Source organism: Orbicella faveolata, unplaced genomic scaffold (assembly GCF_042242905.1).
Source record: "Orbicella faveolata isolate gen_17 unplaced genomic scaffold, um_ofav_v1 contig_46, whole genome shotgun sequence".
NCBI lineage: Eukaryota > Metazoa > Cnidaria > Anthozoa > Scleractinia > Merulinidae > Orbicella > Orbicella faveolata.
Genome location: NW_028301576.1, coordinates 30,740,719 through 30,768,655, shown reverse-complemented (window position 1 = coordinate 30,768,655; position 27,937 = coordinate 30,740,719). Strand labels below are relative to the sequence as shown.

Here is a 27,937-nt window from a genome sequence, read left to right as displayed (position 1 = left end):
CCGACCTGATTTGTCACACAGTAATAATGAAATCTTTTGATGGTGGGAATGTAAACCGGAATGCAAATACTTTATGTCCAGTCGGGATCCCCATAAAATCACTATAAAATCATCCGTAGGAAATTTAAGTAATTTGGAGCCTTATTTATCAACAAATCGCATTTGGTGCGAGTTATTACTTATTAGCTAGTTATTATTCTGGCTTTAAGGCAAAGCCTTTTATTGGTAGATTTTTAGGTCCCGTTAGCACAACGCCGGATAAATTTGAAAAGACGGCTTTCTTTCCACGGTTAGGTTGGTCCACACTAATCCGTCACAAAAACGCAGCTTTACGAAAACGCTCTTCAAACCGGAGGAATTTGAAAACGGGGGCTCGCGTTTTAGTTTGGACGGAAAACATTTTGAAAAAGGAACATTTCCAAAACAATGGCGTCACTGCCTGGGTTTTCCTCAAACAAAAATTCTCCTTAGTTAATATTTCGCAAAACAAATGGTTGCTAAGCGCGTTGATCGAACAAAATATATTCCATTTAATCCAGTTTTGTCACGAAAATCAAATCTTGGTCAAAAGTCTTGATGATCCATTAGCAATAATCCGTCCCAAAAAAACAAAGAGAGAAAGAAAACAATAAACCATCTCCGCTATAATCTCGTACTCGCTCGTTTAAACATTTTGAAACGATTGTTACATAGCAACCTTATTTACAGTCAGAAAATGATTGCGAATATAGATTCATTTTGACATAGATCAATGTTACTTTGTAGAAAAGTTGTAAAGACATGTACAGATTGAGAGTTATTTTACGTGTGAAGCACCTCCTGCATCATCATTACCGGTTTTCTCACTTCACCTGGCCTTGTGAAACGGAACGAAACGTTTCACATACTGAAAAAACTCTTCCCTCCCCCCCCTCAGATGTGCATCCCTCCACACACCCTCCTACTGTTGGCTTGTTGAAAGTTTCACTCATGTGTGAGGTCATGTAAGAAACTGCATTTTTCTCGGATGTCTTCTTTTGGAAGACATTCGTTTGGAAGACGCCTTTTGAAACCCTGCCCCGTAAAAAAGGTAGGTGCTACAGAAAGACTGAGTGAGTGATACACAAATAAAGCCTTTTGACGCTGGATAAGTTGAAGCCAGTTTACGAGACGCTCTGCTCTCGGCCTCTATGAGGGACATTTAGATTGGACTATCAGATTTAGTACGAGTACGATTTTCGAATTTCAAACCAGTGACGTTTCCAAAGCCCTGGCTCTTCATGTTGGTTTTACCCAGAGAGGGTAGTTCATGGGATGAGATGGGTATGTGACGTGATAATGTGAAGCCTGCAAACTAGAATTGAAGTTGATCTCGAACTCAACTCTTAAGTCTCCTATTAACTGCTGTACACCTACCTCACAAACCTCACCAAATACGAGTATATTGGCGGCGTAACTCCCTGGTAGCCTGTGTAAAACTGGAGCGGGGTGGGGACGCGAAAGGGAGAGTGGTGACAGGAGTATGGGGCGTGGGAGAGTTCCATCCCATTCTTCCGGGGTTTTTCGTATTTGTTTCGTTATTTATGCCTTGTGTTTGATGTTCCCAAGGTAACACGTCCCTTAATAGCTATAACACTGTTGGATGTTGGTTCCATCAGCCCATTTGGAAACATTTTTTCCTTAAAACGTTTATGAGCTTCTAAATACAATCCCCTCCAAAACCCTTATGAAGTTGTACAAGCCCAAGACTTCTAACCGGAATTTTACAGTACAACAGAAGGATCTACATAGGTGAGACCTATCAAGTTATTACTTCCACTGTCTGCGAAGACGGTCAGCAAAATCCGTCACAACGTACATCAGGATTTGAAAATTAATGTCCTTGGTATGGAGAGAAAAGAAATACTGATAATCATACCAAACTCAAAGCCCAGACAAAAGTGACGAGTAACATTAAGACAGAATGTTTTATTGGCATCACTTGAAGAACACAGTTCTCACCTCAAACATTCAAGGTATTATATTCTGTTTTACCTTGACGTGCGCCACGTACAGCAGCTGAAGTCTTTTGTCTGTAAGCTACATACACACTACTTTTTACACTTGTTACTTTGTTTGTATTTTACAAGACTTGATTACTGCCATCACTGGCAATTATTATGTTTTTGTTTTTTATTCTTAATACACAGGCACGTAAAACGCCACGCTGACGAATGACGTAACAAGTGAACAGAAAAAAATTACTTAGAAGATGATGTTGCGCTCTCCATTAAACGATTAACCTACTTGTTACTTTGGGTCCAAAGAACGGGGAGTGGGAGGTGGGGGAGAATATGGGCCCTTTCTTTGAAACGAAAAAGCCCACAAAACAAGCAAAAGAAAGCAAAAACAGGAGATAATGGAGAGAAAAAGCAACTCTCAATTAATTTTTACAAGCCTCCCTTTTGTACAAAAGTAATGGGACTCCCTTTGCCATTTGCATAGCTTTTATATTAAATTCTGATATAAATTGTATGAAATTATAAGTTACTGTTAAATTACATTGTTCTGTGGGCATGGCGTCACTTGAGTCCGTTCTGACCATGCACTCGTTTTCTTCAACAGTGGGTTTGATTTAAAGTACTCCCAAAATCAACATACGTTGTTTTAATAAATATTCTTCCTCGAAGACAGAGTTAAATTCATTAAAAAACAACGAAGTGAGAGGACCACGAGCCACCGAGAAAAAAATAGGAAAAAATTATCAGTCAAATTCAATTACTGAGGGCTGTGAATGAAAATAAGGGTTAAAGGTTATATCGTACCTTTTCTTTTACATTTAAATCTACGTGGTGACCATTTTATGTTCTAAGATGGCAGAGAAATTGCAGAAAATTCTTTGAACATCCGATTACACCAAAAGGGAAATAATTGATAACCAGACAACCATTAGTTTACATTGTGGTCCAAATAAATTTCTGAAAATGAGAATAAAAATGTGCAATATACAGTTGTATTAAAGGGACTCAGTCACGGTATTTTGAGTTATTTTGGCCACATACAAAATTACCTTCAAATGATAGGAAACCTGAAATTAACAGTTTAAGAAGATAGAAAATCACCAAAGACATAATGATAAAACATAGAGGAACAAGGATGGCTAAGGATGGAGAAGATTAACACGGATTACAAAAAACGAGTTTGAAAAATTGAGGCTAAACTCTTAATATGTGCAAACCATGACTGAGCTCTTTAACAACTGTTTTTTCCCCTTAAAGCTCAGTTTTGAAGGTTTCTCGATTCCAGACCTTGCATTAGCAGGCTACTAGCCGAGAGCACATTTAAAATCCCAGCGAAATAATTCCCTGTGATTCAGACACAGAAAGTACCTGTTTTCTTGCTCCAAGGATAATGCAGTATAGCTCAAACAAGCTGACGAACAACTGTTAAGTGCACCTATTATGGACAAAACCAGCTGGAAATTTGCACTTTGTATAACAAGACTTTGTGGAGGGGTGGTGGCCTGATGGTTAGTGTGCTCTTCTCCAGATCGAGCGGTCCAGGTTTGAGCCCTGGCGGGGGACACAGTGTTGCGTTTTTGGGCAGGACACTTAATTCTCACAGTGCCTCTCTCCAACCAGGAGTATAAATGGGTACTGGCGAATTGTTGGGGAAACCTAACAAATTGCGGGGGAGTGACCTGTGATGGACTAGCATCCCGTCCAGGGGGAGTAGAAATACTCCTAGCCGCTTCATGCTACAGAAACTGGGATAAGCTCCGGCAGCTATGAGCCAGTCGGCTCCAAGGCTTCACTTTATAACAAGACTTAACCAAAAGTGCATTATCCCAATGAAACTTTCCTTCTTTCTTGTGCTTCTACGAGTTATTGAGAATGGTCGACTGTGTCTTCCAAGTCTGATCACAACAATACAATTTTTGACTAATAAGATGCAATACACGAAATACTGCAGTTTTGTTGTGTAACTTAAAGTGCATTTTCGCTTACAGTGCATTTACTTAAACTGGGGCCACCCTGACAATGTAAACCAATCAAATGGCAGCACTGAAACAATAGATTCCAACATTTTCAAATCCAGCCAATCAAATGTCCGGTACAAAACAATGAAATCTGAATGAAGTTCGTGGGAGGAACAAGTGACGAGCCCTAAGAGTGTCTGCGTGGGAGGCTATGGTTTCAGTAAACGCACTGTAATAGCCAAAGATAAATCAAATAGGCTATAACCGTATTTTCTCTCCCAAACTTGACCACTTGTTTCAGATGCGTTAAAATCTGTACCTTTTTGGCCTTATTTGTCTTACGATTTTTTAACTACATAATCTTAACTTGTTGAGTTGCCTTCACTATCCATTGGCTTAGTATCTTCTGTTTTTCCATTTGCTGTTGACTCTGCCTGCTCAGCAGGCTCATTTTCCTGCTCTGAGGCCTGTTCACCCATGTGATGCGCCCCTTGAAACTCTTGAGGTCTCCCATCAGGGCCCACCTGAGCGGTCTTGATTAGGCCCTTCCTGTTCAGGTCACGGATCAGATTGGCCAGTTTCTCAGCTTCTTCTTCTTTTTCTTGCTCGCTCATTTCATCCAATGGATTAGGTTTGCCATCATCTTTTGGAATGGCTCCTAATAACAAATAAAATCCATAATCTGTGAACTGACATGCCATTAAGCAAGGTTACATTTCTTCTTTAAAATCTTCTTCAAAGCCTGTGCTCTGTTGTATAATACATATAGGTCATGTCTCTTGTTAGTGAGAATTTTTTTTTTAAATCAAAGAATCCTCTTGAAATTCTAGCTCGCTAATGTACAAAAACATCAAAGAAGTAACAATAAACCAATTGCCAAAAATAAACAATGATCTTTAAAGATCTTTTAGTGATTGAGAACCTATGGGATAAAATCTTGGAATTTACATCCCCATATAATTATAAGAACCTGTTGAGCTTCAAAATTGAACCAGGTTCTTATTTGCTGCAGACAAGAGTTTTCTCTAAGGTTTTCCTCACCAATGATTGGATCAATCTGTGACTTGTCCATGGCATAGTCTTCAGTCTCAGAATCCTCGTCATCAGAAGAGTAATCTCCATTGCTCTGAGGCTGAACATTTCCCATGAGGCCACGTGATGCCAGAAGCCCAGCAGCATTCCCATATCCAGTGTACTTGATAAGACGATTCACATTCTCTTTACAGAGAACAAACAAAAAGTCTGCTACAAGCTCCTGAAGAAAGCACAAACACAAATACTTTCAAATGTGGATTATCTTGAGAATCTCAAACTATATCAGTGATTCATCTTTCTGCTACAACCAACTGATACTGCTATCTCTCTCTATCTTCCAACTCTGCTTAGAAGGGAGAAATGGGCAGAGGGCACTGCCATAATGAAATGTTTTGCATTTGAAAGTCAATGGTTCACACAGCATTTCAAATAACAACATTATCACAATAATAGTCTAGGGTGGCAGAGATGTATTACTACAATTTACTAAAAATCAAGTTCTCAAAATTAGGACTGTGGAACTGTGCCTAGCTTTGTTTCCCTATTTTCCAGCTGTCCATTAACAAGTAGATTCCTTGCTTCCATGCATCTATTCAGTATTAGTATAAATCTACTAGTGTTCTATCAACAAATGCTGTTCTCTGATTGGCTCCACTACTCACTATCTATTCTGTGATAGATAGTGGGTAATGTACATGTAGCAGTGTGCCCTTGTTAACAAAATGACGGCCACTTCCTGATGTTTTCAAAGTGTCTGTGAAGGGGATTTAAATAAAGTTTTGAATGGCTGGTAGATTATTACTAAAATAATTGGATTATTCGCTCTTGATTTCTATGCGTGACAGTTGACTCAGGCTGCGCCCTCATCAACTATTGTGCGATAGAAATCTGAGCTCATAATCTAATTCTTTAATAGATCACAGGTGGTAAGAACAAGCAAAGTGACACATGGGCCATTAGGTGAGGTGTCACTGATGTTCTTACCACATTTTGATGTCATCCACGTTTCTAATGCTAAACAGGAGCATGGCAATGTGGAATTTGTTTATTGATATCATCTATACATCTATCCTCCAACAAATCATAAGTAAGAATCGATCAACCTGGGAGAATTATTCCACATATTAGTACATAATGATAATTTTTCATTTGCAATCCATAAAAACAAGGTACACTGTATTTTACACTCCTTTAACTTCTAGGATAAGAATTCAGTAACCATCTTTCTCCCACCACCTTCCATTAATTTATTCCAAACCATTACAACTGTGTGCCATAATTGCCACCCACCTTAATATCTTCCAGTGGAGACGTCATTAGCCTGACTAGCTCATTCCTTATCAAATGTCCTTCTTCAGGGCGAGTGGTCCCCACCCGTCCAAGAGGAGGCAATACTTCCTGGCGCAGATACTTTCTGATCATGTTGTCTCCACGAGCCATCTGACAAAAAGCACTGACAATGGGGACAACATTCTCCTGTAGTGGTTGGCTGGTGGCTTTTACACGATCATCAAGAACTGTTAACATGGCCCTAATTGCTAACATATTGTAGTTCTGAAGAAAGGAGTACATGCATAGTATTGGAATACATCACTAATAGACAACAATTACTGATAAACTGGACAGGACATAGCTTCATGAACTGAGAAACAACTGTAGTATTTTTCATGCTACTTGTGTAACTGCTTATTACTAACACATGATGATTATATGTATCACAATGTTGTACGCTGTAACATTTATTATAATGTGCCACTGTCTAAATTGGGAAACAACTTGCTTAAAATTAACTTCACTTGAGCAAGCCCTCAATAGTTTATAATCCAATTATTTCACAAATCTGACCACTCATGCACAGAATGTAATGACTTTTTTCACAGAAAAAAAAAACTATCCTAAGGACTACAGAATTCAACAAACATATTCTGTTAATTTTTAGTTCTTTTTCTTAATTACTATACAGTATATACTCAGAGAGGCTGAAAATCTCTGCTGAATTGATAAATATAATCTCTCAATCAACCACTTTGTAATGGTAATTGGACTGAGTGGAGTACAGTTCAGGGAGTAGTTGCAAAGCAATTTCAAAATTGGATGAGCACAGTGACACAACGTGAGGCTAATTTGAAATTACAAGTACAATATAAATGTATTACTCTCTCAATTGTATGATTGTGTTTCCAGTAGTGCCCAACAAGGAAGCAAATAATTTGTTTGCTTTCTACTTGTATGGTTATCAAAAGAAATCTTTTTAGGAGTAACAACATTAGTACAAAAGTCATGTGCTTTAGTTTAAAAGGAATTCCAGGTAAAATGATTTCATACTAGTTTGATTTGTAATTCTATGTTTCAGGATAATGGCAATAAATCTGGAAATATAAGACAAAATGCAAATCAGTCCAAACTAGTTGCAAATCATTTTGACTTGAAAATCATTGTAAACTACACCATCTACACATGCCCTCCAGTCAAAACACTAAAATTAATAGATAAACATAACATCCTTTGAAGATATCTATTAGCAATCTAACCTTAAACTGTATCTTAAATTGCTTGGATGGACGCTTTGTCTCGAAATCCTGAGCAAGCTTCCTAGAAACACTAGATGGCATTGTCCATAAGAGATGTTTAAGGCAGTTAGACGGCATATTGCTCACAATGTTAATAGCATGGTTAGGAAGGTTTTCTGGGTGGTCAGGGAGAGGGTTGACATGTACGAACATGGACCGTGCAATGAACACAATCCTCTCACAGTGTTCATGTGTGTCTGTACTGTTGGGGTCAGGGAGGTTTATTGTGATGTTAAACATCGTTTTCAGGATTTCAGCTGAGAGACGCACTTCATCTTGTGTCATAGTGTAGGTTATTGGACTTTCTTCAATTGTGGCCCTGTGGAAATAACAACATACAGACAATCATGTTAACATTCATTATTATTTATAGCATGACCAAGGTAATTAAACACAAAGGCGCCTTATATAAGGAAGTCTTCCCTGGGAAGACCAAGGCTTATTTGTCAGTCAATGTTGACATGCGCGGGTCAAATTCAAAATTGCGGGCGATTTGAATACATGAAATGTGAGCTGTAAGTGAATTCCTCATTATTTCGAACTCAAAACCATTTGCCTTGGTTTTGCTCTTCAGTTATTTACTATCAACTATTTTGAACTCCCACTATTTCAAACAATTTTTGTTTCCCCTGGGAGTTGGACATGGTATAGTTCAACTGTATTTGCAATGTCAAGTCTGATCCCAGTGAGTATTGTAGAATACTGTCAGAGTGTGAAGCAAGCATATCTTGGGTGAATTCAAAATTAGGGGGAGGAGCTTATGCCCTTTCATAGTACGCCTTCATGTTTAAATATGATTACTGAATCGAAATGCCTTGCAACACCATATAAAAGAGATGGAAAGGCCCCATGGGCAAATGAAGTTTCTTAAGGTCATTCCTCACATTTGCATTGTGCATCCTTACTGTGCATAATTTATGGCGTTATTAGCGCACGCTAGTGCACGCGCATAGTGAAAACATGACGGATTTGCCTTGATGTTGAGCTCTGTCAGTTGAAAAATGGCTCTAGCTAACCAATGAGCATGGGCACCTCAATTTTTTTCCAGTCGTTGTAATCAACTGATCATAAGCTTTGCGTGAGAAAAGACGGATCTAATTTGTATTGCTGAAAATTGAATAAATAAGAAAAATAGCAGATACACTGTGGCCTTTTCTATTTTGCAGTTGGTAACCACGTCAAGAAATTTGGTTCAAATTTTTAATCAAGGATTTAGCTTTCTGTCTGAATCAAACTTAAAATGTTTAGTTGTGTCCGACACAATGTATTGACTGTAGTTTAATGCATGTTCTTATGAGTCTGGGCTCACAAAGATTTTGCAATAACTGGGAATGCGTTTTTATAATAAGCATGAAATAATGCCAAAATGGGACATTTTCAATGCCTTACTGCTCCTTAATGAGCATGGGCACCCCCCTTTTTTATTTCAAAATTGAAGTTGTCATATGACAAATATTCAGCGGACAAAGTTTGCACAAAAATCTATTGTCACTTCTATTTCAGAGGAATTACCTTAAGAAAATTTTTGAGGAAACTCAAATTAAAGAAATACTGTAAACAAGATGAAATTTTCGGGTCCAGTGAGAATGAAGTTTGAGCTAGTAAATTATAGTTTGAGCTGGCCTAAAATTGGTTTCCTTTCCACTCTGTTTCATCAATTCTACATTTAGTACTCAAATTTACCAAAAAACATGCAAGTTTATTTCATAATGACCACTAAATGAAAACTGGGTTCAGTTGAATCTGGCTTTCTTTAATAATTGCCCTCAATAAATCACATTAATTGAATGTCGAGAAGCTAATTTAGCTGAAATAGCTCACAAGAGTGATTGATATTTATAATACCATGCCATGAAAAATACAGCCAATCAGAATACAGGAAATCACCATCTAGGAGATATGTCTTGATGTAACACTAAAATCTCCAAACTAACATTATAAGAAGGGTATGGGGATTGGTGAGGAGAATTCAGAGCTCAAATTTCCGAATGAAGTTTGCAACTAGGTCCTACAAAGAAGTAAGCGCTAAAAAAGCCTAATTCGTATGGATCTAACCTCTCTACGACAGTCAATGCTTGAAGTTTTGCTCCAGTCAACTGCCCACAACCATCCCTGACTTTGGTTTCATGGCATATTTTTCTCTGGTCCTTTCCTGGAATACTGCTGTCTAAGGCATGAGTCAGGACACAAAAACCATTGTTAGCAACAACCTCTACTCTCGCAGTGTTTTCAAGAGCCGTCAGTAGGAAAAGAAATCTCAAGTCAAAATACTTGACGTCCGTGTCTAACCGAGTGTTGTCGAACCATTTCTTCACCCTTGTGATGATTGCTTCGATGCATTTGTTCTTAAAACAGTGCTGACGGACCGCTGAGCTGTGATACACTACATTACATAAACATTTAAGAGCTTGAACTACTACATCGCTAACGGCAACAACTCTCTCCAAACCGCCATCTCTACTTTTTTCATTTTTCGTCCTTGCTTCGCCTTCGTTCGAGCAACTTTCAGTCGGTTTAGATCCTTCAGGTATAAGCTCCGCAAGTGACAACAGAACAAAGGTTGACTTTTCAGATGTAAGTGATCCCAGACCATCTTTATCCCGGCTTAAAATCCGCAAAGCAGTCAGCGCATGTATTTTGAACTGAAGTCCGAGGTCTTTGGTTGTCAACTCGTTGAGAATCACATCAATGAATTTCTTCCTAAGGTTAGTATCTATGTGGAAGAAAGTGAACGTCTTTTCGTTCTCAGAACAAAACTGTTGAAGTGCCTTCACAGCATTTTCTTCCTTGTGAGAGTCTAAATTTTCAAGGATCGAAATGTAATTCTCCATGACTTTCTGTTGCTTCGGTGTTTAGGAGAGGAAGGCCTGGCCACTAAGCAAAAAGACATGGAGCCAGGCTACTAAGCTCGATATATCTGTGCGCTCTCAGCTCAGAAAGTTGGAAAAATGTCTGATACTTGGACCGAAATTCAAGAGCACAAACGCCGGCAAGAAAGCCTACGTGATCGTCTCCAGCGGCGAAGAAGGGAACGCCAAGGAATAGGCGGACAAGATAGCGAATTGTCAGGTTTGTCTCCTAATTAGTTCTATTTTGCCGGTAGCTCTAAAACACATGCATGTCAAGCTTTCTTAGGGTGAAATTAAGAATTTTGTTCTATGTAACATGCGAAAAACGCTGATTGTAAAATTGATTTCACATAACGTGTTCTCTGGGAGTTTTGCATGAGTTGGAACAACTTTTAAAGAAGACTTGGTGAAGTGACAAAGTAGCTCATCACTAAAGTTATTAATTCCTGTACAGATGTAAGTTAAAAAACCGATCAAAGCATAAAAAACTGGAAAGCAACTCTGAAGTAATTTGGAGTGCTGGAAATCAAGCCAAGTGTTTCTTTCTGCGTGTAGCCCTAGAAAGGAAATGTGGGGACCACACAAGGCGAAAGTAAATTCTTTGACCTTGGGTAGGATTGAAACCTGCAATCTCTTTTGGTCCTGAAAATGTCACACTTCTGGTTGAAAAGGCCACGTTCGATATAATTATCAATATTCTAGCATGGCTCTGAAGCTTTCAGGACAAAATTGCAAATTTGTCAAGTTGCTTTTGTCCTTGAATTCCCAAAAGAGACTTGGATACAAAGAAAATACCACCTAATATAGAAGTTGTCTTGAAAGCCTCAGAGCCATGTTAGAATATTGACATATCTAACATGGCCTATTGTGCATGCCCAGCTGATAAACATGCGACTCAACTAAGTCCCTGGTGTGTTAGCTCGGGTCATTTTCACTGTTTTTGAACCAATCAAAACTTGACCCTCTAGCTGATCTCTCAAGCCTCCCATATAAAAATCATGGGGGTGCTCGTCAGAAATGTCAAAAACAACCCCCAACAGGTACCAAGGTAATGTTTTGTGGGCACAGCTTGATATGTCTTTTCTCCTCTAAGGGGCACCAATTCTAAAACTATACATCAACTGACACTGACTTTTTTCGGCTCAATACCCTAAGAGGTACTGCAATAGCTCCCACAGTGGACCTTTTAAGGCTAAACACCCTAAGAAGTATGAAAACCGCCTTTTTAACCCCTGAAAGGTTTAATGGACATCCCCATCTTTTTTATATGGGAGTCTTCGCCCCCTCCCACCCCTAGGCTCTCAAGTTGCTTGTTTTATCAAGCTGGTGTAGACTGGGGGAATGAGATTGTAAATTGAAAGTATTTGTTCATGTATAACAAGGATACAGCTGTTTGTTTCTCTTAATCAATGTCTATCTTGTTTTTGTAATATTCTTAACATAGCTGAATGCACTCTGGTGCATTTAGTATCACTTAATTTCAATGAGAACCATTTGGACAAATTTAAAACAAGATTAATCTTTCAAACAGGAGGGTGACTGTAAGTTTCTGAAATGCCTCTTTTTCTGTATTCCACTAACAGGTACATCAACACCACCACCAGAACAGGTAACACCTGCTCCAGTAGAAGAGAGTTCAGTCACGAACAAACAAGCAGATAAAGTTGTTAAAGTAGATCCACTGTTGGAAAACAAGCTTCTTGAGTATCTCTGCAATCCCTCATTGACATTTCCTGTAGATTCTATGCAGTTAACAACTTCTCTTTCATCCAAGGTACATAGTTCGCAATATGTGGTTCCAGAAAATATCCATACCCCCCCCCCCCCCACACGGAGGTTTTTCTAGTTTGACTCCCCACCCTCCAGGATTTTCCTTTTCAGGGAGGCTTCAAGACACTGCCTCCACCCCCTGGAATTTCCATGATTTTTCTACTTGGCCCCCCCCCCCCCCTACCACTCGGAAATTCCGTATCCATAAATAACGAGACTTAACTCATTAATTGTATTAAAATTTAGCCACAGCTGTTTTTAGTTACATTGTAGACGAAACATACTTTTTCATGGTAGACAGCAGACGCGGCACATTCCTTCATGTCGCCCCCCTCCCCTTTGGAAATCTACCTCTTTCAGACCCCCTTCCCCTCGGAATTTCCATGATCCTCCCTGGGGGGTATGGATATTTTCTGGAACCACACAATATAAGCTTGTTTACTGAGTAGGAAGGCCTTGCTAAGAGAATATTTGACATATTACTAATTGCAACAAGGCTGATGGAAAATTAACAAAAGCCAGATGTTTTTTCTTCTAATGTGATCTAATTTAGACAATAAGTATTTCCTTATACCACCTTTGCAAAGCTTTAATTTGTTGAAAAGTTGCAGAAAAATTTTGGTATATGTTCTGAATTGTGTGCACTAAATTATTAATATTATGGAGACAGATGGCTTTTTCTGACTAGTCACATCAACCTGTCTGATTGTGCTCACGCAAGGTTAGGTTTTTATGATTAAGATTGTGTCAGTGGGATCATATATTTGTGAATAAATTTAATATTGTAATATGAGTAATGGCTCACTTCATCCCTCAGTGTTCACCTTTGATGCTGGTAAATCAAGGTGAATGATAGCCAAATATCAAAATAGATAAGCATCAATTATTGATGATAGTCTTTTCAGGTGTTAGTTTTGTGTATAACTTAAATAAAACCATTGTTTTACTGTAAGTATTGTATATGTATCGGTATTGTGTGTGTGTTTTTTTCCTAGTCCACTCTGTAGAGACAAGAGTTTCCTCAACAATTTGTACAATGTAGCATTCATGTACACTGTAGGAATTTATAACCATGTGTAGGACTAGTGAAGTATTCTGTTTTAGTCTTCATTCACTGGGGATGAACCAAACTTATCTCAGTTTTTGGTTGTGATCAAACAGGCTGAGGGTGGAGTTTCCCATGAAGCTGTAGAGAGCTTATTACAAAAGTTTGCCATTCAGGACTTTATAAGGTTAGATATCACAGACTAGACTAGTACTAGTGAAGTCACTGGTGACAGTTCTTTAAGGTGACTTAAAACAGTTTCTAGCACTTAGATTTTGATGGGTCATTATAACCACTCTTATCACTTGATGCTGTAATCATGGTATCAAAAATTTGCCCAATCATTTAAATTGTCGAAAATTTAAGGTGGCATTAAACCCTACCAACAGAATTTTTTTAAACTTTGCCAAAAGTTGCGTCTTATCATGCTTACCAAAAGTCAATAATGTGAAAAAATTTCACTGTGCTGTTTTTGAATTATAAGCCCCTAAAGCTTTAAGCAAGGGTGTTTTAGGAGGTCATACTGTCGCTATGACAACCTATTATGTCATGAAAATGATAGCAACATCTTCACCAATGACTGGGCAGTTTTTTTGATACCATGATTGTAGTGTCAAGTGATAAAGAGTGGTTATTATGACCCATCAAAATCTAAGTGCTGGAAACTGTTTTGAGCTACCTTAATCTAATTGGTTCAAAGCTTCATGTATAAGGTATGCTGCATTTAATTTAGAAAACGGCCCTAAGAAAATACGTGCGCTGATTGGTTAAATATCGTGTTTCCATAACTTGATAGAAACACAGAACTAGCACAAGCTGTTGATGTAATGATTGCGTGAGCAAAGAGAATTTATATTTTGATAATCAAAGTTAACTTGTAAGTTGTTTTCCTTTTTTTCATTGTGGTGTTTTCTAAAAGAAATAGAAAATATGTTGTCCGTGTTTCTATTGAGTTATAGAAACACTCACGAAAGTTTGGGAGAACTTGAAGAAGCTATGGAAACACTCGCCTGCGGCTCGTGTTCTCACAGTTTTTCTCGTTCTCCCAAACTTTCACTCGTGTTTCTATATCTCAATAGAAACATGGTACATGTTTTCTATTTCTTAAGTATTGGCTGGTGTGACACTGACGTTTGGTACTCACAGACTGGGTCAGAGGTGTCTCCACCAAGAGAGTACATGTATGCAGGAAGTCATACTCATGTGTTCTTGGAGATTTATAAGGCACTGTTTTCTTTTTACCTAAAACCAAAAGTAACAACAGCAAGTTTCTGAAAATAATGGTCTGCAATGCTTCTGTTCTCAGTTCAGAACCTAAGTAATTTCCTTGCTCTCAGTGGCATAATGTATAATTGTAACTATTTCACCCCAATAGATAAGTAGACATTATAACAAACAGAAATTTGTTACATTTCTAAGTATATGATCAATTTATCTTTATAATAAATTTCCTGTTTTGTGACACGTAATTTACTCACTCTTGATTTTACATTGTGTACATGTAGGTTGGCTATTTTAAACAATTAAATTTTTTAGTCTAAAAAAATTAATCCTAAACAGTGAAGACATTAATTTTTTTCCAGTATTAAACATGGGACATCACCAGATGGAAAGCAATGCACAATAGTCACAACAAAAGATCATTTAAAGGTATGGCATTTTGTGGTGATGATGACATGTTTCTGGGTCATGTTGTTCACAGTAGCTTTGGAAACTCTTAGTACAGAGACATCAGGGAAGATGAGGAACTTAAAGTTATTTCTAATATTTAGTTCCTACTGAAATCTCAGACATTCAGAATTACTCATGAATACAAATGTAGCCATTAATGCAGAATAGATGATATTTTCTCACTTGAATAATGCAATCACATAAACAGATGAGAACCTGTAAGATAAAATCATTTTTGCTGTTTATAAATCTGTGTTGTCTTGTGGCCACATGCGCTCCCTTGAAAAAAAGAATACCATCTGACAGTGTTTAACTACAGATATTTTATATTCACTTCATCGCTTTCTCACATTGTTACAAGGCTGGTAGAACTCCAGCTCTCCCTTGAAGCACATTTATTAATGTTACCTCAAACATTACCCTAATCTTGTTTTTAAATCAGTTAGATGCTGTTCGTAGAGACCTATCATCAAAAGGTGTGTTTATTTCACTTGTGTCATCTCTTGTTTGGTTCATCTTGTAGTCAATCAAACCAAACGGGCATTTTTTTGTACAATCAATTATGTCAATTCTGATCTTGTTATAAGAACATGATGCTGGTTACAAGCTCTGATTAGTGTTCACAAGTCTTTAAAAAGTATTGACTTGCTTTGTGACTGCTTGGACTTTTTCTCCCGACAGTCTGTAGACTGTTCTTTATTAACAAAAGAAAGAGTATTTTGGTAATAATAAACAACTTTTTCAGGAGACAAGTCAACATCAAAGAAAAGAAAAAGAGACAGGTGAGTCATGTGAAGTGCCTGCTTGAAATTGTAATTCCTATCATTGAAGTTAAAAGCAGGTTTGTCAGCTTTGCTATTTTATGTCTTAGCTCATTAGATGAAGTTGTTTGTTTTATTTCTTTACTTGTGGTGCACATTTGTTTTTATATTGTAACAAGTCGCAGTTGCATGAAATGGCTGCCATATATGGGCCCTCCCATGTATGGGAGACCGTGTGCATGATGAAAGAGAGATGAGTACATGTATATACTGTAAACTTTCGAAGGTAGCAACCTTCTGAAAGTAATGTCAAAAAATTATGGCCACTAATAAATCCCGAAAGAAGCGAGCCTTTTAGAAGTAGTGAGCCTACCCCCACTCCCTCTCTGAAAATAGTGAGGCCCAGGTTCAAAAGTACTGGTATATTTACACCTTTTGCTGTTCATTTACAGAAAATAAACATTCATTTGTGTCCAAATTTCTTTCATTATGGTGAATAAACTCTCATTAACACCAATATGACCTTCATTTGAGCGTAAGGAATGTTCAAGAATAACATTTACATATGTATTAACATTCAAAATCAACAAAAGATAAACAATACCTTCATTTGACATTCATTGACTGTAAATGTATTTTCATTTTGGTTGAAATAAAATTCGTTGTCTCGAAACGACAATCATTTACACTTTAGGACAATCAGTTTTCAACAAAAGACTTTCAATAACACAATTTGCATGAGAACTCACAATCAATTGCATTATTATGCAACCATATCCATGAAGGTAACAATCTTTAGTGCGGTAAGACAAACATTACCGTGTTTTCACCAAACGTTAAGAGAAAACAATCGCTCATTCGCGCAGTTCTTTTGAACAGAGATATCTCACCCAATTTTCCTCAAAATTTTTATTATAGAACAAGGGACCATATGTACTTTTTTTAAAACATATTGTCACAATCCTCCCCTTCCAGATATATGTAAATTCGGCCACTTATGAAACTTTTTGCGTACAACTCAGAGGGCGCACTACAGTATACGTGTGTCATAGTGACAGTTAGATTTCTCCAGAAATGCCACGAAGAAATAGAATCCCATTCAAACGCCACGAAAGGATAGTCAGGGCCTTTGAAGATGTCAAAAGAGACGAAGCAAGACGCCAGGGAATTGCTCTGTGAAATTATCGCACACAGCTGTTGCAGCAAGCTCTACAACGAAATATTGGTACCATTACGGCAGCTAAATGTGGACAGTGGTTTCGTTTCATGCAAACGTATTTGCCACGATGCCTCAATAGTGAGGCAATTGAAGGATAAATCGTTCAGCGAATTTGATATTCTATCTTTCAAAAATAAATGTTATTATGGCTGTAATGTTTGTCTCGCCGCATTAAAGATTGTTACCATCATGGATATGGTTGCCTAATAATGCAATTGAATGTTAGTTCTCATGCAAATTGTGTTATTGAAAGTCTTTTGTTGAAAACTGAATGTCCTAAAGTGTAAATGATTGTCGTTTCGCGACAACGAATTTTTTTTCGACCAAAATGAAAATACATTTACAGTCAATGAATGTCAAATGAAGGTATTGTTTTTCTTTTGATGATTTTGAATGTTAATGCATATGTAAATGTTATTCTCGAACGTTCCTTAGGCGCAAATGAAGGTCATATTGGTGTTAATGAGAGTTTATTCACCATAAAGAAAGAAATTTGGACACAAATGAATGTTTATTTTCTGTAAATGAACAACAAAAGGTGTATTTTTCCAATCACTAGTCAGGTGAAAGTTACGTATGGTAACTTGATTTATTTTAAGGCACTCTACCACAAGCAAAGGTATCGCTTATGCCACAAAGCATTGTGAAATGTCAATTCGTGCTTCATCAGTTGATGTTGCACTAAAACAAAACCAGTGGAATTTTTATTAAGTAACAGGAACATGCCATAGTAAACTTTGATTCAAATTAAAAGAATTATAATTATTATTTAATAGTATTAAAAGGAACGTTTCTTCAAATTTAAATTGAAAACTCAACCAACACACCAAAATTTTGATACTATGTCATGAAGTAGAAACAATTTACAGTATCTGAGGAGCTTTCCTGCTGACCACCGACAACACAGTATAGACATGAGGAGCCCACCCAACAACTTAAATTTTAAACTGGAATGCAGAATTGTCTCATGTTTTAAGAACTGTTTTCACGAATTTTCATCTTTTATTTCATAAAAAGAGCCCAGTCATACCAACTTTATATAACGTCTTTTGCTCCCCAAAAGTGACAACCCCTCAAAAGTAATGAGCCCTGAAAGTAATGAGCCCCAAAGGCTGTAATAATTCTGTAAGTAACTAGGGTTGTTACTCTTAGAAGCGTATGGTTTGGCGGTATATGTGAGTGTATCAAGTGAACTAGTGGATTATAATTATACTAAAAGAAAGCTGAAAGAATTGATAAAGTTGGTCAGTCTTTGCTGACCTGACCAACCCACAGGGAACTATGATATCAAGGCTACATCCCCTTGCTGATGATTCCATTTTGAATAGTGATAAGTATGTTGCTATCACTCCTAGGAATTAAAAGGGACATACATGAGTAGAGTTTATGCTTCACTATAATACATCTGCAGTGGAACCCTGCTTTACAGACACCTGCTTAACAGGGAAACCTGCTTTGAGTGATTTTCAATTGAGTGTTGAAAGTAGTCAGGCAATTACGTTGGTTTTGGTTTTGGTTTTCTGAGTAGTCTGTAACTTGTAGGTAATTTCATGTAATTTGCTTGGTTTTGGTTGATGCACCTGTCATATTTTATGAGATTTAGAATTGTACTATGCCTGAAATAGTTTTAGCTTTACAGTAACTGATGCTAACGATAAACATAGTCAAGGTAAATTTTGACTACATTTGAAAGCAACCATCTACCAGAACATGATTAACGAGGATCATTAACATACACGTGACATACTGGTAGCAATCACTTTAACTTAGTCTTCAGGGCTGAGTATCATCATTCTCTCGTTTTAAGGGTAAATAATATTAATTATTTTGCCTTTGTTTAATCCATGTTTAGTGATTCTAGCAGTGATGTGGTATCGTCATCAACTCCTGCTGAAATGAAGCCCAGGCTTGAATCAGTTGATGACATTGAGGTACAAAATTATACCCTAAATATTTATCTAAAAATTAAAAGGGAACTGTAATCACACAACTCATGAGTTTATGCTATCCCAAAAGTGTAGTGTAGCTTTCACAATTACTGTAGATTCACTTATATTTTTATTGGGTGGATATTAAATTTGTGGTTTTGAGGTGGCAGCTTTTTTTTATTTATCACTGAACCAAATGTAGTTCCCGGTAACTGTTTTCCATGTAACCTTGCCAGTTCCTCTAATATTACTTGTGTTCTTTTTCACTTGCAGAGTCTTTTATCAATGCCAACTATGAAGGAGATGGAAGTAAGGAAATGTTTTGTGTCTCTTTGAAAACAAGGTCTCTTCCAGTTTCTTGGAAAAATATGAAAATATGTTTGTGAAAAACTCATTTTCTTATTGAAAGCCTGGCCTAAGAGGCAAAAAATTGGATATTCATGAATTGTTGTTTAACATTATTGGATTTGGTAAATTGTATTCTAGATGTCAAACATATGAAAGGTCCCTGTTATGTCATTTTTACTGCATGTTTCTGTACCAGTAATTTCTTTACTTTCAAAGAGTTTCAAGATCTTATGCCTCACTTCAGCTGTATTTAAGATCCTCAAATTATATTTCCACTGTGATAATCATACTCTTGAACAGTTTCAATTTATTTTCTAAGGATGATAACTCACTTGTCTGTTCAGATGAAGAAGTTACAAAACTATGATATTTTAGGAAAGGATCTCCGTACCTAAAGTTCTCTTGATATTTTTCTTTGGTAATGAGTTTTCCACTTTTCTTTCTTGTTTAGAACAAAAAAGTTGGAGAAGAAATTTTGGATTTACTCAATGTACCATCACATAAGGTGAGGAAAGACACAATTTTTAAATTTGGTTTGGAAACATAGCCAGTATGGTTATATGCGTCTATACAGAAGTTATGACTGTACTTTTTAGCTATCTTAGTATGAAATAAGGCCATGCATGGTATATTTTGCCTTTCATGGCTGTGTTTATGACTTTTATAATTTTTTTCAGGAACAATCTACAGTTGAAAAATTCAAGTCTCAAGGTGGAGCATTTGTTCATGAGTTCTGTGATCATGGCACAAGAGGAGATTGTAGAAAGAACAATCCACAGAGTCAACCTTGTAGGAAGGTAATGAATGCAATGTTTTTATTTGTCGCAGTATGTATTGTTCTGTTCTAGCAATATTCTTTTCTTTGCCACTAAGGTCCACTTCAGAAAAATTATCCAAAAGCATACAGATGGTAAGTTTACGTTTTGTGAAGAATATCTAGCTTTTTGATCATATTATTTTAATTTCATTGTTTACTAAAAAAAATTCTTTTGAACTAGAAGGCGTTTTTTGGTGCAATAATGATTGTGCAAACAATAAGGGGAAATTTTACATTTTGATCATTAAAACATATGAGTGATTTTCCTCTCTTTTCTTTGAAGTATTCTAAAAGAAACAGAAACATTTTCTCTGCGTTTCTATAAACTTTTAGTATAAACCTGTTAGGGTTCTATCATGAATGCTGTTCTCTGATTAGCTACACTACTCACTATCTATTCTGTGATAGTGAATGGCGTAACAGTGTGCCCTTGTCAACAAAATGATGGACGATTTTTGGCGTTTTTGAAGTGTCTGTGAATAGGATTTAGATAAAGTTTTGAACGACTAGTAGATTTATACTAAAACAATTAGATTATTCGCTCTCATTTCTATGCATGGTAGTTGATGAGGGCTGTGCCCTTGTCAACTATCACGCAATAGAAATCTTGAGCTCATAATCTAATTGTTTAATAGAAACACTTATGACAGTTTCAATAAACTCAAAAAAGCTGTGAAAACACTTGCGTGTGGCTCTTTTTGTGATAACATTTTCTTGTTCTTCCAAACTTCCACACCAATTTCTATTAAACAATTAGATTATGAGCTTGAAATTTCTATCACGCATAGAAATTGAGAGCAAATAATTAAATTGTTTTAGTAGAAATTTACTAGTAGTTCAAAACTTTATCTAAATCCTCTTCACTGGAAATGTCAAAATGTGAAGAGGCAGCCATCATTTTGTTAACAAGGGCACACTGTTATGCCACTCACTATCTATCACAGAATAGATAGCGGGTAGCGTAGCCAATCAGAGAACGGCGTTCATGATAGAACACTTGTAGATTGATACTAAAACTTGATAGAAACATGCAAAATGTTTCTATCTCTTTAATGTAAATAGCTTACGTTATAGTTACAATGTACAAGCACTAATGTTTGTGACATTGTAAGGTTGTATATAGTACTGTAGAAAGGCAGCTTGAGAATAAGATGGAAATGAAGTGTAATTGTTTTTGTTTACTCAGAATCTCTTGGAGACTGCTCATTTCTAAACACTTGTTTTCACATGGATACTTGCAAGGTGAGAAAACTGACTTGTGTCAATCATTGAGGACCAGGAGGTAACCAAAAGACTGTATTTTGTAAGTAAAGGCTTTAAGAAACTTGTGTCACAGATAGTAGTATCATGCTGAGACAGACATGTCCAACAAAGTGAAAAACGTGAAGTTAAACAAGTTTAAATAAGCTTAAACAAGCTTGTTTTGCATACATCTTGAGTATTCCCAACAGAACCCAATGTTAATAGATGTGCACCTGTTTACTGACTACATCTAACTCTGGCTGAGGACTTTAAAGCTTCTTCCTTCAGTATTCTTGAGGTGTTATGTTATTTTGTTTGTTCTCTCTCTCTTCAGTATGTTCATTATGAGGTTGATTACAGTGATGTTGAGATGAACAAAGAAGAGAAAGAAAAAGACAAGAAAAAGGAGGATAAGGTACAAAATAAATTATCACTTAGGTTGAATTACTAATTTGGGTAAACAAATGATAAAATCAAATGCTCATACACTGTTTCATGGGACTTGTGTATTGTGATCCTGTTCTTTTGTAATTTTTGTGTTAGTGTTTGTAGATGTCGTGATATTCTCATTTCGTTTGTCACCCTCAGTGTCCTCTTTGCAAAATCATCATGAGTGCCTGGAAACTTCTTATGCTTTGTCTTAAACAAGCAATAATGTAAGCACTGTCAGTACTCTTAGAATGGCCCAGCATTGTATTGAGGCTATAAAGCTCTTATACAGTTGTAATTACTTTCATAATTATGTCATTTTGTTATGGCAGACATCTTTGACAAAAACTGCAGAGGAAGAAAACCGAGTCATACTCTACCCACCTCAGGTATGGAAGACATTATTTTTTTGTCAGATGTACCACTAGAAAACTTACTTTAGTGTTTTGCTGATCTGCTGACCAGTAGTATTGCATCATTTGAGCCTTTGCAATAGCACTGCATGGCTTCTCTTAGTGGGCGATGAACTTGCTGGTTGTTTGTTTACATAGAGGATATTACATGTACATGGCCACATGGAGATATAAAATTTCTCTTGGAGTGAAATATTTTTCAAGACAAGAAGAGAAATTGTGTATCTCCGAGTGGCCATGTAATGTTCTATTTATTAGATAAACACCAATGAAATCCCAACCCATTTCACTTTCACTGCAAAAGGTGCCATTTATTAGGTAACCATAGCAATGGTGATCTTCTCGCATGTGAAGATAACAAGCTGTTTTCAAGTGTGAAGATATCATGTTTTCGCACGAAAGTTCACCTGGTATTTAATTGTTTTTTTATATAATAAAGTAATAAATTACATGCAGGGTGCGAGTGTGATGAACATGTCAAGTTTTGAATCAAATTTTACCTTCTGGTAGTAACGATGAGTGACGTAGTAAGTGTACATTCTCCTCTCAGTTTCCTAAGCTGACATTAATTACTGACTTCTTTTCACAATGTTATCTTAAATTCAAGCGAGCAGGTGGTGACAAACTAAGACTTTGTTGATGTCTTGGTAAAACCATGTTTCTATAAAGAGAATTGCTGAAATCAAACAATATTAATAACACCTCAGACAAGGGAATTTACAGTATAGAAGGAATTGCAGTATATAAATGCTAAAGCTGACTTTTGTATTCCATACCTTAAATTGTTCTTTTATTACAAAGGAATAACTGGTTTAATGCAATTATATATTAATTTTTAGTGCAGAGTGCACTATTAGGATGGTTTAGGGGGCTGCTGTTCGCTAAGGCACCAATGCACAATAACGCCATAAGGTGTGAACTTTAATGTTTGTTTAATTAATTAATTTCAACTATTAAGAAATGTAGTTCTATTAGCTTTTACCTTTTGTAAGTCATGCTAATGATAGTGCCCCGTCAAGTAGTCTTTTTCAGTAGGATAATATCCCTGATACACGCGTTTGTTTGTTTTCTTCAGTGGATTCAGTGTGACATGAGGTATTTTGATATGACTGTGTTAGGCAAGTTCTCTGTAGTAATGGCAGATCCACCGTGGGATATTCATATGGAGGTACACACTGTATTCCATTATTCTACTATAGTGTTACTATTTACTCACTCATTCACACAAACCCAAAGGTCACCATCACCCCTCAGAACGAGTTACTTCATTATATCTTAAGACAACAGATAAGTCCTCAAAGCCATCTTCGTTATTTCTTGATTTACTACACTATTCTCTAAACTAACGTTAATCAAATGCATGGCAATCGGAAAGGAGAATTTATCGTGGGAACTTGGAACTGAAATGGTTAAATGGCTTCACGTCAAACGTAACTCTTCGTTTATTCCCTGCTGTTTTTTTTAGTTAAGTTTGTCTTCATATATTTTTTTTTACGTTCAAATCTCCTGTTCCAAAAACTGCTTCAAAATTCACCAAGGTATTCTTCTAATGTCCTGTGGTCTGTTTTCTCGTACGTCTTAGTTACCTTATGGTACAATGTCAGATGATGAGATGCGTAAGCTAGATGTTCCTTCTCTTCAAGATGAAGGTTACATTTTCCTTTGGGTCACTGGACGGTTAGTATGATTCTCGACTGCTATTCTGTGCTAGTAAGCCTAGAATGAATGTAGCTTTAGTTGTAAAAACTTGTATAGAAGCAACATCACTGTCAACAAACAACTGCGCTCTATGAGGCGTTTCATTCTAACAAACCATGAGAAGTGCTTTTATCTTACAAGTCTTATATATCTTGTTCTCTTCAGCGCCATGGAATTGGGTCGAGAATGTTTGAAACTTTGGGGGTAAGTACAAGAAAGTGTCAAAATGTTGAATGTGCTGTATTCCTCTGATGTATTATGTGACAATTGCTTTTCTAGAGAGCTAAACTTCTTTTGGGTATACATAATTTTATCTTGTTTTCTTCAGCGTTGTGCTTTCCTTTTGCTGCTAGTAAAGAAAGTATGATAAAGTTTTAAAGGTTTTTTTTATTGTCACTGTTGTAACCGCCAAGTGAAAAGATTATGTTTAGATTTCAACATTTGAAGCCATGGAGGATGGAGGAGCTAGATGGAACTCGCCGAAAAAGACGGAAAGCTTCTATCGTTTCCAGTGTACATTGTGCTTACATTATTACTGATGTAAATACTATGGGAAAGAAAACATCTGCTTACCACGCTGCCCTTGACTTCACGTAGAAACGACTGCTCATTGATAAGCTATGCTAGAAGCTTTTTGATTCTTATTCATTCTTCTCCGGCTGCAACGTTTCGACCAAACGCTCTTAAAAGTATCTCACAGTTGTCATTGTTACTGAAATATGTTCCTCGAGGGGAGCGTAGATACAAGAATTAAACAGTAAAATGTCTTGTTGAAATTGTGGCGCAAACATTCTCTCGCAACACTGACATTATTAATGTGTTTTGTTTAACAGTTACGCGCGGTGTGATGAGTTAATCTGGGTTAAAACAAACCAGTTACAAAGACTTATAAGAACGGGAAGGACTGGGCACTGGCTTAATCACGGAAAGGAACATTGCCTGGTGAGATAGTGCTTCTGGCTTAAATCACTGACATGTTAAGCACGTCAGTTCTTGACATATTGGAACGGTGCAAAAAATGTTTCAAAACAAACATTTCAAAACTCTAATTCCTTTCCATGTTCTTGAAAGAACAAGCAAATTGGAAGTATTGGTTTGTTTGTTTAATGAGTACCTACAACCGGTGAAGCCAAACATTTCTTTTCAACAGCAGTGAAAATTGCACATCCAGACCGTCACTCAACTCTCTTACTTTAACAGGCTTTTGTTCGTGTCTTGTACCACTTATTCTAGTGTTGCTGCTCGTTCAAATGTTCATCAGATTTAAAACTTCATGTTCTTCAGGTTGGTGTGAAAGGAGATTGTAAGAATTTTAACAGAGGTCTGGACTGTGATGTTCTAGTCGCTGAGGTTTGTTCGTGTTCATAAATTCTCATCTTAGTGTAGTTAAGGTGGTATGGTACCCTAAAATATGGCGATGTTCATGAAAAATTCAATTTCTTGGAAATACAAGACTTAAGACCCTTGAGGACTGGTCAAAAACATTTTGAAACGATCTTGCCGAATTTCCTTCCAGATGAGTGTGAAATTTAAGGAAAGTACACAGTGGTATAAGTTTTTTTACGTGGCAACGGCCATAGCAACGACTGTTTACTATAAGAACGTGACCAAAAATATAGATTATTTTTAACTTATATGAAGGAAACTATTTAGAAAAAACTTTTAAGACATGCACAACTCGATTGGTATAATTATTTGTGAAAAGCTTTGCCTCAAATTGCCATCACAGGCTCATTCATTTCCCTTATGACAAGGAATATTTCCCACAACTGCGGTAACTTTTTACAAAATAGAACAACCATTGCACCCCCTCCCCCGAGATCCAATCTGCACCCCACCCCCCACTATTTGTGGCTCGTTAAATGCTTAATACTTCGTGTAAAAAACTTAAAGTGCATTTTTCTCAAAAGTTTACTTTTGTACCGACTGACTTCGTGCCAACATTTCTACTTTGCAAGGTTTTAAAGAAGAATTTCTGAAACTTGGGCTCATCGAAGACCAATAGTGTCGTGATGATATAAACCAAAAAAATCGTAACATTTTAAGGTCTGTCACGTGACATGAGATGATTTGTCCACTGGGTGTGGTAAAAAAATAAGGTTATTTCCAAATAGAGCTGTAAAAAGCACTGAAAATAAGAGTTAACTGTCAAAACTTAGGTTCATATCACAGAACAAAACAGAAACTTACATGATATGCTTAATTGACAGTCAATTCTTGTTTTGTAAAAGAGCAGGAAGTGTTGGCGTCAATACTCTAAAACGCTACTTCAAAAGGCTGTGGCTGGTTTCCATAGCAACCATTTTGAGTAAAACTCTAAAAATTTAATTTCTCTTCTTGAGTGCAGTAGCACACGATTGATCTTTCTTCACCATATTTAAACAAACTTTTTGGTCCATATTGAGGGTACCATACCACCTTAAGTAACTCTAAAAGAACAAGAGAAAAAAGGTTGGAAACGAGCACAAAGCTCGCTGTTCTCTTCCTCTTATTCTCTCTATGATCTCGCTTTGCGCATATGTGAATTCCACACCCACCACAGAATTTACAACAGAACTGACGAAAAACGCGGGAGGCATTCATTTCCCTGAGTTGTTAATCCCAAGAAACAAAATCAGGTCGACACGGAGTTCTCGTTATTTTCAAGTAAAAGAGGCAAAATCCTTGGAATCTGAAAAAAACTCCTACAAACATTTTTAGTACAGTATTTGGAAATTTGAACTGAAATTATATTCATTATCAGTAATCTTTTCTCCCAGGTGAGACAGACAAGTCACAAACCAGATGAGATCTATGGAGTGATTGAAAGGCTGGCACCAGGCACAAGGAAAATAGGTGAGAGCAATTGTTCCTTCCATTTGGGTATGAACGGTTCATAGCTTTAGTTCAGAAAATACAAAGACCTACTATCTATCGTTGGCTCCTCTCTTTCTTGGCCAATCAAGAGCTTACTAGTAGATCACGTGCGATTTTTGGAGCACCGATTGGTCGAGGAACTTGGAATACGTGTCAGAAAAAACACTGTTAAGTAGTAAAGTAGACAATGTTTTACTCTTTACTTTTGTGTATTTCTAGAACTGTTTGGAAGACAGCACAACGTTCAACCGAACTGGTAAGTAGTTTATTTTATAGTTCTTCAAAGCGAAAAGTAGAAATTGGATCGTAACATTATGCTAGGTTTGTGTGTAGGACGGTATTTACTCAAAATTCTAGGCCGTGTCATTTTCAGGTCTTATTTGTAACCCTGGGCACCTTCACCCCGTCAACGTTTCAGTATTCTATTTGGTTTTGCTCTTTTGGAAGCTCAGTGGAGAGAAATTTACAGGTTTACACTTAAAAAGTGTGGCAGGCGCGGTGGCCTCATGTTCAGTGCGCTCGTCTCCGGATCGAGCGGTCCTGGTTCGAGCCCTGGCCGTGGACATTGCATTGTGTTTTTGGCCAAGACACTTTACTCTCACAGTGCCTCTCTCCACCCGGGTGTATAAATAGGTACCGGCGAATTTAATGTTGGGGGTAACCCTGGAATGGACTAGCATCCCATCCAGGGAGGAATAGAAATATTCCTAGTCGCTTCATGCTACAGAAATTGGGATAAACTCCGGCCTGATGAGCCACTTGTCTCGTATGCAGACTTCAAAAGTGTAACTGTGGCGAAGTAACTTACTCTGGTAAACTAGCTACAAATATTGTAGTTGTTACTGTTTGTGGACAGTCTAGCGTATAATTGGGTGTTTGTTTTCTTTCAACAGGATAACTCTGGGCAATCAATTGGATGGCGTTCGACTTTTAGATCCAGACGTGACAGCGCGCTTCAAAAAACGTTATCCGGACGGAAATGTACTTAAACCACCCACCACTAAAGCGTAGCACACTGGTGATGTTTACTCTTAACGACAGACCAGAAGCGAGTTCCGCTGAACAAAATTCATGTCCAGCAAAACAAGCTGTGAATGTCAACTCCAAAAGTAAAAGGGCTTGATTTTGGAGTATTTTAGTTTACAAACCAGTGGAAGACATGGCAATGTTTCTTCCTGGCAGCAGAAGAACAAACGATACACTAGACCAAGTTTTTCTGCGCTGGGCTGCCTTTTAACCCTCTCAATAAACAGGAAATGATGCTTTGTTTTGAACATTTTTAAATTGTTAATCTTTATTTAGCAGTAACAACATGCAACCTAACCCACTTGTGCTCTTTCATTCCTTTG

The 27,937-nt window shown here is 37.1% G+C and overlaps 2 protein-coding genes across 2 annotated transcripts; one reads left to right on the top strand and one right to left on the bottom strand.

Moving 5' to 3' along the window:
* Positions 1 to 1,932: 1,932 nt before the first annotated feature.
* LOC110059816 (chaperone Ric-8A-like) lies at positions 1,933 to 10,429 on the bottom strand. The gene is made up of 5 exons (XM_020766544.2): positions 9,598 to 10,429; positions 7,504 to 7,861; positions 6,263 to 6,526; positions 4,979 to 5,192; positions 1,933 to 4,595 (listed from the first exon to the last, which is right to left on the bottom strand). The coding sequence occupies exons 1-5, from the start codon at positions 10,371 to 10,373 to the stop codon at positions 4,300 to 4,302; spliced, it is 1,908 nt and encodes a 635-aa protein (XP_020622203.2). The 5' UTR covers positions 10,374 to 10,429; the 3' UTR covers positions 1,933 to 4,299.
* LOC110059817 (N(6)-adenosine-methyltransferase catalytic subunit METTL3-like) lies at positions 10,429 to 27,872 on the top strand. The gene is made up of 22 exons (XM_089277132.1): positions 10,429 to 10,611; positions 11,975 to 12,165; positions 13,323 to 13,393; positions 14,790 to 14,856; positions 15,320 to 15,353; positions 15,623 to 15,659; positions 18,710 to 18,788; positions 19,059 to 19,094; positions 19,585 to 19,638; positions 19,811 to 19,930; positions 20,007 to 20,043; positions 21,137 to 21,192; positions 21,527 to 21,607; positions 21,954 to 22,010; positions 23,110 to 23,202; positions 23,617 to 23,711; positions 23,898 to 23,936; positions 24,566 to 24,674; positions 25,017 to 25,082; positions 26,492 to 26,567; positions 26,808 to 26,844; positions 27,482 to 27,872. The coding sequence occupies exons 1-22, from the start codon at positions 10,491 to 10,493 to the stop codon at positions 27,597 to 27,599; spliced, it is 1,674 nt and encodes a 557-aa protein (XP_089133258.1). The 5' UTR covers positions 10,429 to 10,490; the 3' UTR covers positions 27,600 to 27,872.
* The last annotated feature ends 65 nt before the right edge of the window (positions 27,873 to 27,937 follow it).

Bases quoted from the DNA above. Each gene is read 5' to 3' on its own strand.
- LOC110059817 (XM_089277132.1), top strand. From the start codon at position 10,491: ATGTCTGATACTTGGACCGAAATTCAAGAGCACAAACGCCGGCAAGAA. The intron at 12,166-13,322 runs GTACATAGTTCG...GTGATCAAACAG, and splicing joins CAACTTCTCTTTCATCCAAG to GCTGAGGGTGGAGTTTCCCA. The intron at 23,937-24,565 runs GTAAGTACAAGA...TTTGTTTAACAG, and splicing joins GAATGTTTGAAACTTTGGGG to TTACGCGCGGTGTGATGAGT.
- LOC110059816 (XM_020766544.2), bottom strand. From the start codon at position 10,373: ATGGAGAATTACATTTCGATCCTTGAAAATTTAGACTCTCACAAGGAA. The intron at 6,527-7,503 runs GTTAGATTGCTA...TCCTTTCTTCAG, and splicing joins AATTTAAGATACAGTTTAAG to AACTACAATATGTTAGCAAT. The intron at 4,596-4,978 runs GTGAGGAAAACC...ATTTGTTATTAG, and splicing joins ACAGATTGATCCAATCATTG to GAGCCATTCCAAAAGATGAT.